The 9,581-nt window shown below is 36.0% G+C and overlaps 2 protein-coding genes across 4 annotated transcripts; one reads left to right on the forward strand and one right to left on the reverse strand.

Annotated features, from left to right (window-relative positions):
* Nucleotides 1–941: 941 nt before the first annotated feature.
* Nucleotides 942–3,174, forward strand: LOC145130407 (uncharacterized). Of its 2 annotated transcripts, none has more exons than XM_079065213.1 (2): nt 942–1,543; nt 2,486–3,174. In XM_079065213.1, the coding sequence occupies exons 1-2, from the start codon at nt 1,099–1,101 to the stop codon at nt 3,031–3,033; spliced, it is 993 nt and encodes a 330-aa protein (XP_078921339.1). In that variant the 5' UTR covers nt 942–1,098; the 3' UTR covers nt 3,034–3,174. The 2 variants fall into 2 exon arrangements, with proteins under 2 accessions (XP_078921339.1, XP_078921337.1); XM_079065211.1 differs by having other exon boundaries at nt 951–1,543; nt 2,483–3,174.
* A 164-nt stretch (nt 3,175–3,338) lies between these two features.
* Nucleotides 3,339–9,260, reverse strand: SWN (SET domain-containing protein). Of its 2 annotated transcripts, none has more exons than XM_079065209.1 (18): nt 9,042–9,260; nt 7,901–8,002; nt 7,381–7,655; nt 7,122–7,283; nt 6,953–7,037; nt 6,669–6,827; nt 6,536–6,583; nt 6,370–6,441; nt 6,102–6,198; nt 5,573–5,927; nt 5,343–5,484; nt 5,030–5,253; nt 4,820–4,951; nt 4,659–4,746; nt 4,472–4,519; nt 4,272–4,400; nt 4,055–4,132; nt 3,339–3,928 (listed from the first exon to the last, which is right to left on the reverse strand). In XM_079065209.1, exons 1-18 carry the CDS (start codon nt 9,084–9,086, stop codon nt 3,743–3,745), a joined length of 2,427 nt encoding a protein of 808 aa, XP_078921335.1. In that variant the 5' UTR covers nt 9,087–9,260; the 3' UTR covers nt 3,339–3,742. The 2 variants fall into 2 exon arrangements, with proteins under 2 accessions (XP_078921335.1, XP_078921336.1); XM_079065210.1 differs by having other exon boundaries at nt 3,339–3,925; nt 9,042–9,259.
* Nucleotides 9,261–9,581: the final 321 nt, after the last annotated feature.

Below are 9,581 nucleotides of genomic sequence, written 5' to 3' on the forward strand. Positions count from 1 at the left end.
TGCCATAAAGTTCGTATAAAAATGTGTCCTTTATATATTGGACGTGACAAGCTTTTGCTCTTTTGAAAAAAAAAAAAAAAGAAGAAAGAAAAAAAAAACAATATCTCTTGAATCAAATGTTACACCTCCGCCATCCAAATTTGACCAAGTGTTGAAGACCTTTATTCCAAAATAAACAATGCTTCTTTAGGTAAAATATCTTTGTTTTTCGTATTCTCCCCCATAAAATCTCGATTATTCACTCAAACCGAATCATCCGTAAATTATCAGTTAATTTAATAGCCTAATGCGTCTTACAAAATTAGTGGTTAAAATACCATGAAAAATACAAAAAGCATTGTGTTTTTTGTTTTCTTGAATATATATATATATATATATATATATATATATATATATATATATATATATATATATATATATATATATATATATACTAGTTATAAGTTGTGTAATATACGGTTTATAAATTAAAATAATAGATATAATAATTGTAATAAAAACATTTTAAACAAATTTATAAAGGATGTTTGATGTAAAAGAATAGAACAAAATAAGTGGAATAAAAGATTATTTCTTTCCAAGTAATTGATTACAAAACATTTTGAATTTCAAAATCTTTATTAATAATGTTAATTTCAAGGAATTTAAAAGAATTTAAATTTAATGTAAAATCATAGAAATATATATATATATATATATATATATATATATATATATATATATATATATATATATCATTTTTAAAGAATATACGAAAATACGAAAAGAAATTAAAAATTATAAAAAAAAAATGACAAGTGATATTAATAATTATTTTTTTAAGGACAGAAATATTGAAAAAAATGGGTTTGAATGTGGGATATAAAGATGGTTAAATATATGAAAAGGCAGGCTATTACGTTAAAAAGTAATATGCATTTTGAGAGTAATTTAGGGACAATATTTGTAATTTAATTAGCATTTTTTACGGTGTTCTGGTGAAGAGTGAAGACCTACTCTACTCGTGCACACTTTGTTTGTGTATCCTGGCTATTAGTATATAAAGATTCGGGTATTTTAGCTTCCGGCTTCTTCATTCCGATTCCAATTCCAATTCCAATGGCGTCCTTTTTTTGCTCCACCAGGTTTTTGTTGCTTCTTCTGGTCCTATCGGCGATCCCTGTAGCCATCATCATATCCCTGGAATCAGCTACTCCGAGCAGCCACTACTACCAGTTCCACAGCACCGGTTGGTTCAGAGAATCCAGCAAATGGGACGAAGTCAAACGTCGTTTCATCGTTTCCTTCACGGACGGCGGTGGTCTTGGCGTGGTCCATGTTCCTGATGATCATAACCCCAACGACAACGTCGTCCTTGAAGAGATCCCTGTGGTGAAAAATACCGACGCCGTTGGGAACGGGACATGTGGCCTTTTCATTGACCGGCCGAGGAACCGGGTGGTGGTGGCCATCGCCGATGTTTTTGGAAACACTTACAGTGCGGTTGCGGCCTATGATATGGATTCATGGAAACGCTTGTTTTTCACACAGCTCAGTTCCTCAGGTACTTACTTAATACTTCTGTCCTTAAAACTCTGAAACTGTTTTAAATTCATCCATTGAAAGTTACAATTATTAGATTTAAAAAAAAAAAAAAAAAAAAAAAAAAGGTAATATGGATAATGCCATTTCCGAGAATCGAAGGTTGTTATTGAATGCATGATGTAGCTATTGTATATGCCAGAAACAGCATAAAAACAAGTCCACAACCTAAGAAACAGGAATTTTCATTTTATGAATATTTCCCCAAATATGTTACCGATATTATTTTTGAAATATTCATCCAAATTTATCTTTTATTAAAACTTTTTGTTGTTGGGTTGGTTTAGAGTTGAGATTAGATATTATGAAAAGAAAAAATTTGGTGAATTCCAAAGTAGGATAGTAAGACTTAACATGGTAAGTTTAATAGGCAAATTTTCAATTCGAAGGCAATCAGTGCTTCTAAAAATAGCATATTGCCTATTGCTTATTTGCTTGTTAGCCATTTCATCTATTCCGTATAGTATAGACTATATAGAACGTTGTTACAAATAAATAATGTTAGCCTGCCAGCCTGTCTAGGAGCATCTGTTGAAAAGTACCTAGGTTAAAGTGGATGCTTAAATAATTAATTGAAAATAGCAATTAGGAAGGAACACCGAACATGGAGTTTGTAATATTGTATTTAATTGACGTTTCCTTCCTCGGTAGGCTCACCAACCACCCACCTAATTTATACAAAAAAAACTGAGCCGAGGTTCGTTATTTCCAAGACTTGAGTTGTGTTGTGGCACATATACGACTACGACTGCCTTGGCTGCTTTTGACTTGTTTGTTGTACCAACTCCCATCAATTCAATTGCAGAATGCAGCCTGTCCTGTATTACGTATTGATTTTAATAATCATTTTTATTTGTAAATTGGGGCGATGTTAACTGTTTGTTTGTTTGTATGTGAGCAGCAGATGGAAAAAGCTTTGCAGATGATGTAGCCGTTGATGCAGAAGGGAATGCATATGTAACAGATGCGAAAGGTACACAAATATGGAAAGTTGGGGTAGACGGGGAATTACTGTCGGTGATAAGGAGCCCACTATTTCATGCTAAAGAGTGGTACAAAGACATAGTGACCCTGAACGGGATAGCGTACCACCCAAATGGCTACTTATTGGTGTCACACACCATGACCGGAAATCTGTTCAGGGTTGAAATAAAAAACAACAATAAAGTTACAGTGGTGAAGGTTGATGGTAGCTTGAGCATTGCGGATGGGATGGAACTTTTAGCCGGGGGAACTAAACTTGTTGTGGCAGGAGCCAACGGTGTGAAGTTGGTGGAGAGCAAGGATGATTGGGCAACAGCTTCCGTGATTGGAAGGTCACCTGTGCTTAAGCATCGGATTGCAACTGCTGCCCTTGTCAAGGATGGGAAGGTGTATATCAATCACGCACTTGGCATGGGTTACCCAAACAAGAAACACGTCCTTCTCCAAGCCACTTTCTCTTCTTCTTAATCTTAACACCACACCCTCTTTTCCTTTTCTTTTTACACTACTCATTTATGTAATGTTGTATTTGTATGATAAACCACGACTCTACTGCCAACTATATCTATATATGCAACGGAAAACAAAACACGTCCATGTTAATTCCTACCTTCCTTGTTTGTAATATTATTTATTATTATTCGGGCTATTAATAGATAAGATGGAGACCAATTTCACCACTATTACACAAAACTCTAGCACAACAGAATGGAAAACAGAGACTTTGGGAGGAAATAACATTATCAAACCCCACCCCACTCAAAATCAACAACTCTACCCAATACACCCTCATTCATTCATTCATTACAAGATTCAATCACAACAATAATACATACATCACTGCCATATCTCTTATTTATCCTAACAGTAATATATACAAATGAGACACCCATGCCACCACAAATGCTCTGCCTGCCTCACCCCCATTTCCACCTTATTATTATTATTAGTATTATTATTATTATTATTATTATTATTATTATTATACTTATTATTATATGCTGCCTATCTACCGTGTATACATATCACCTTCCTTAAGGCACATACATACATTACATATATATACATATGTATAATAAGGGGCACAAACGTACTGCTATGCCAGCACCAACCTGGAATAGCTACATAAGCTACTTTTTACCTCTCCAAGCAAGCAAGCAAGCAAGATGGAAAGAGATCAGTGCTTCTTAGCTCGAGCTTGAGGGACTAAAATGTCATCTGGTTTAGAAGCATTGGGCTTGCGAGCCCATGCAGGTGCTTGATCAGGCCCATAACGGTAATCATAGAACAGTTCTTCACCAGCCTCTATACGCTCTCGAGCAAATATGCCAACCCGATGATCCCCTGCCACCATCATCACCTGCTATGCATGCATGTACACACCAACCAACCAACCAACCAACCTCTCTTTAGACTTTAGAGTTTAGACAAAAACAAATTCGGTTTTAGATTTAGGTTTAGGTTTACGGAAAATTAATACATAGGGTACCTTTGCATAACAGTTGGGATTTGACGAGTGGTTGGCAAATTTCAATTTGTCTCCCTTGCGGTAAGCATCAAGCACATACTGCATCATGCAAACAACCAACCAACTATGACAACTTGTTGCCAAAACCAATCTCATGGAATTTGGATTGGATTGGATGGTTAATGTCCACAAAACTGTGAATCTCAAAACAAAATAGCATATCAAACTGGTTGCTTGCCTGATCATTCAAATCAAAAAGGAAAGACGAGTTTGCACGGTCGTATATTTTGCCTCGCTTATCTGCTTCACGGTGTGAGATCAATTCACCAGTGTACTCTCCAAGATACTCATTTCTGTTCACAGAATTCTAGGGACGGAGAAAAACAGAACACCATTTAACTTTAAAATCAACAAATATCAACTAAACTTAACTCCTACCTTCAGAAATGCTCCCCAGCCAGCAACATCCGATTTAGCCAACAGAATCTGCAGATAACAATAAGCACACAACTATAACAAATTGTCTGCCATAGATATACAATTAACAGAGTCTTTATATATATATATATATATATATATATATATATATATATATATATATATATATAATAATAAAATTGCTAACCCTTTGCTGCTGCCTGAGAAGGAGCCTCATATTACCACAGTGGCCTTCTCCTCTCCTTTGGGGCTCTCCTACAGAACCATCACCACAACTGCAAGATGCAGAAAGAAAGTTGAGTATGTATTATGTGAAAGAAAAATTAAAGGGGCAATTTGATTTTGTACCTGACCCAGCAATTTCGGCAAACATCCGGGTCGCATTCACGGCCAGCAGCAAAACATGGGCATTGCCGGCTTCTGCATTGACTCTTTGCACAGTGACATCCCCTGAACCTGTTCTTGCAGCTTTTCGAGCACCTAAAACATCATCTCATTTATTATTTATTATTTATTATTTATTATTATTTCCAAAATGAATATACAACAGCTACATACCCACAATATTTCTCACAGCAAGTAGCATTATCTAAACAGGGGCATTCCTTTCCACACATAGATTTGCATCCACATGGAATATATTGCTTGCAAGACTGATTCTTCCCATCAGCAATTCGTCTCCAGATTGAGGAGGGATGCCCAGCAGACTTCCATGAATATTTTAGTTTCTTTGCTCTACCCTTTCTGCGAAGCAGCCTTGACCTTGACCCCGTCTCTTGCTCCTACATAAACATGTTTAATGTTAACACAACATCAACATGGCCCAAGGCCCATTTATATCCCTATGTACAAGGACCAAACCAAACCAAACCTTAGCATTTGCATCCACTCTCTCATTGCCATTTAACATAGAGCATGCCTTAAGTGACGTCTCTGCTCCAATCTCATACATATAATTGGCTACTTCTATGCAAGTTTTCAATCCAGAAAGTAAGTTTCTGGTTATCAGGCAGCTGCAAACCCATTAGGATCAGGTTACACAACCTCAAACAACAAACAATAATCTACTCATTAATGCTTCACCAAACAATAATCATGTACCTGTTTCTCCCAAAAATCTCTAATCCCTTCACATATAGTTCTTTCTCAAGAGGTTTCCATTCACAATTTACTACTGGATTTGACAAATGGACTCCGCCTCTACTCATGTCTTTCATCACATCTGCTGAAACACAGCCAGAACTAGTTGCTTCATCCTTTCTGGTTGTTTCATCTTCGGTAACATCCACCTCCATGCTTTTTTCATCACAAACTTGAGTATCTTCAATTGTCATAGAAACTGCATCAGGTATTGACAACCTTTTCTGTTTTTTAAGGGAAGATTCTTGTTGCTCGTTAGTCACATCTTTTGATTCTTCTAACACTGTGGTTGTTTGTTTTGATACCTTTTGCTTCCCTGTATTGTCATCATACATAGATTAAACCATCATACCAAGTACCAACAGATACAAGTTCACATGTAATTAAAACACTTGACAAAACAATCCTCTTTCCCCCTCCAAAAGCAAGCATTGAGGACCAAATTTATATAAAAAAAAGCCTCTAAAAATATGCTTTGTGTAATCATCACCTGGATCAGCACCAGTCTGGATCTTCTGATCTGAGGTTCTGTTGTGTGTCTCGCTTAAGACATCTAGACAATCTGAATGCTTCTTCTCAGTTTGAAACTGCAATAATTTGAGATACAATTTCATTTTGAAGGGATAGATAACGAAATACATACAAATGAATGACCATCAGTTTATCAGTAGTCAAAGGGGACACTTCTCTTGAGCAGAAAGATGGATCCTAGTGGATCAGTTACTAGGGAATGTGAAATGTAGATTGGGTTGGTAAACCTGAAGGTAACAGTGGTCACTGCAGGGTTTTGCATTTTCTTGAGACTCAAGAGGGCAGTACTGTCTTTCCGTCTGTTTAAGATGCAAATGGAAGCACATTACATTAGTGCAGGATGGAGTAAATCCACCATGAAAGTGCAATGGTTGTGAGAGCACAAATGCTTACAGGAATAATAACAGACTGAGAGTAGCCATGAAGACGACAATCAAATACCTGTCACATTCACATAAATAAGCAGAAATGAGCATTACCATTGACCCAATCTAACCAACAGTAACCAAAAAGCACCCAGAAGTACCAAACATCGCCGACAAAAGAGATTATCAAGAGAATCTAATGAAGCACTAAGGCTTTTGTCCAGAGATATGTTCCTATGATGCTCATGGTCTGTAGAAGTACACACATCTCGGTTTACTTTCTCTTCTTCTTCTTCTGTCTTCAGCATGATATATGCCTCCTACATCACAGAAGAAGCAAGAAAAGAGAATATTATAACAAGTATATGGAAGAGTAGTAAAAAGTAAAATTTGACGTGGAAAATATGAGTTCTTGATCAAGAAGATATCGAAGCAACTTAAGTACATAGATTTCTGAAGTATTTCCACCGATATGTTGTGTCAAGATTTTAAGTACTTCCTCACTAGGCTCATAATCCTGACAAATCGTCCTGCAAAATTCAGCAGGTAATGATATGTTTTCAGACCAGTATCAACTACATGATTTATGTTTGAGCTAAAATATTTCAACTGACCTCATGATGCGATTTTCTGCCTCAGAAAATTCATGTTTCTCTTCCTCTAGTTCAGTAATCTCTTCCTCACTGTCACTACAGATGAGAGCTTCACTTCCATTATGGTCATAGTAGATACGTCGCCTCCCAACAACTGACTGGTCATCAGCCATTCTCTGATTTCTGTGATCCAAAAAAAGAAACTGGTTCAGTAATCTTCTCCTGTTTATGTATGCTATGTCATGTGTATTTAAAAAAGAAAGTAGAGATGATGAAAAACCTGTCCAAAAATATCCAAGTAGTATAAGGTGGTATTTTATCTGCAGGTGGTAGCTTAGCGCTTATGGAAATAGCTGCTTCTTGAGTGGTGGTGTTGGTGTTATCATCACTTGATACTTGGCCAGTAAGAAGGCAAAGGGGATTTTTAATCCTTGAAGAAAGCATCTTACCCTCTCCATTGTTTTCCTTAGACGAACCATCAGTTCTAAGCATAGCTAATGACAGAAGCTCAGAAACATCGCTTCTTAACTTCTCTCTATTCTTCTCAACTTTTTCCTGTGCAATAGTAAAATGGAAACTACTTTTACTTACTAACTTCATTTCTTATACCATCAACAGTTACTTCTTTATTGTTTCTAAGTAAATCGGTATTCATTCACTTGACAGTAGGTAAGAAAACTACTATTTTCTCATGAGCACTTGCTGGGTGATACATGGTTAGGTGATGCCATTAGATGATGAAAACAAACACAAACAATAACTACATGATACAAAGTACATCATAACAGGTATCAACTCACTTTGATCAAAAGAGCCCTTTCTGCTTCAATCTGCTTCTTCAGTTGATTTATCCTTGATGTTAAGAATCCTAAATCACCAGAAAATTGCTCTCCCTGCAAATTCTGTCAATTTAAGGAGGATGGTAATCAGGACAACAAAATCTATCAAAGGATTAATATACAAATACAACTTTGGTCTACTGTTTCCAATAGCTCAAACAAAACGCCAAGATATAAAAATTGGAACAAAAATCTTCTCTATGCATTTAAGCAATATTTGAAGTATTGGAGAAATATAATGCTCCTTGCTTTTCTTTTTCCACAAACAGTGTATCAAGCATGGAAATGTTATAGTCCCTCCATTCTAAGATTAAAGATGCACTTTGCTTGTAGGCTCAAATATAAAAACATTATCATTATAAATTTCCTTTATTGAACAAATTCAAAAAGAAATGATTGGGGTACATAGGTCAGTTTTACAGGTAGCGCAGGTGCAATAATGTGCAGATTGAGCTGTTTAATAATGGGAGTAAAAGTTATTCAACTATGCTTCAGAACCACCAACTGGTATTGACTCAACAATTATATAGATGTGCATCACTCCGGAAAAGCAAAAGGATTGAAATTTCCATGATAACACAAAGGAAGTAAAGCACAAGCCATAAGCCTTAAACGGTTGATGTTGCAAAATCAGTATGAGTATCATGTTAAGTATAAAGTTGAACCCTTAGAAATTATACACAAACAGCGAACAAGAGAAGAGGAGAATATAATTTTTAGTATTAGTACCAAATAAGTTCGCAATTCAAAATAGTACCAATTGAAGTTAAAATTCAAAATTTTCTTAGTTTCACCGGTTCAGTCAACTGGAGGCGTCAAGTATCGAAAGAAGAAAGTCAGATAGCAACCTCCCATCCCAGAACAACTCAGTCAAGTGAAAAATGATCATCGTCAATTATGTAACGCAAAGACATGAAACTTTAAGAAGTTACGATCGATCATCAATTGAATTATATCAACAAGCCCCAAATTCATACACACATAATAGAAAAGAGAATACAAAAGTGTCTCTGCATTTAGAATACGAGTGATCAATCAAGGTGCGTGTCTGTGTGAATTCAAGGAACAAAAAGATGATGAGAGAGAGCGAGAGAGAGGATACTCTGGTATTAGAGGAATCGGTGGATTTGGAGGTGGAGACCATCATCGATCGCAGCGGAAGGAGGAGTGAAGTGAAGGTTGTAAGTTGTAAGTTGTAAGTTGTAACGGAGGAGGGATGAGCGTACGCAGAGGGTTTTATCACCCTGAAGGGATACCCGCGGAAAATCTGGTGTGTTATTGGGTCCACTACACTGCTAGAAAGAAGACCACCGGCACCCTAAGTAAAATTAAAATAAATAAAATCACAGAAATACCATTTTGGGGAGACTTATCAAATAGAGCAATGGAATTAAGCTTTGCATCCCGCAACTCATGACACTCTTAAGTAAACAACACAAATATATGTACAATCCCGAAAATACCTTAATATTTCGATGCAAAAAATATATAAAAACATGGTAAAAGTATAAATACAACCTAAAAAAAAAATAGGAACATCAACTTTGTAGATTTTATCTATTGTTGAGGAAATCAGTAGTTCAAAAATACTTTTTAATCATGTTGTGGTTAAATATTATGTTTAAGTGAAGAATTAATTGAG

This window comes from Lactuca virosa, chromosome 8, assembly GCF_052849685.1.
Source record: "Lactuca virosa cultivar CGN04683 chromosome 8, Lactuca_virosa_CGN04683_v6, whole genome shotgun sequence".
NCBI lineage: Eukaryota > Viridiplantae > Streptophyta > Magnoliopsida > Asterales > Asteraceae > Lactuca > Lactuca virosa.

Coding starts and splice junctions, on each gene's coding strand:
- LOC145130407 (XM_079065211.1), top strand. CDS start 1,099: ATGGCGTCCTTTTTTTGCTCCACCAGGTTTTTGTTGCTTCTTCTGGTC. Junction 1,544..2,482: donor CACACAGCTCAGTTCCTCAG/GTACTTACTTAA, acceptor GTATGTGAGCAG/CAGATGGAAAAAGCTTTGCA.
- SWN (XM_079065209.1), bottom strand. CDS start 9,086: ATGATGGTCTCCACCTCCAAATCCACCGATTCCTCTAATACCAGA. Junction 7,656..7,900: donor AAAGGGCTCTTTTGATCAAA/GTGAGTTGATAC, acceptor ACTATTGCACAG/GAAAAAGTTGAGAAGAATAG. Junction 5,485..5,572: donor GAGATTTTTGGGAGAAACAG/GTACATGATTAT, acceptor ATGGGTTTGCAG/CTGCCTGATAACCAGAAACT.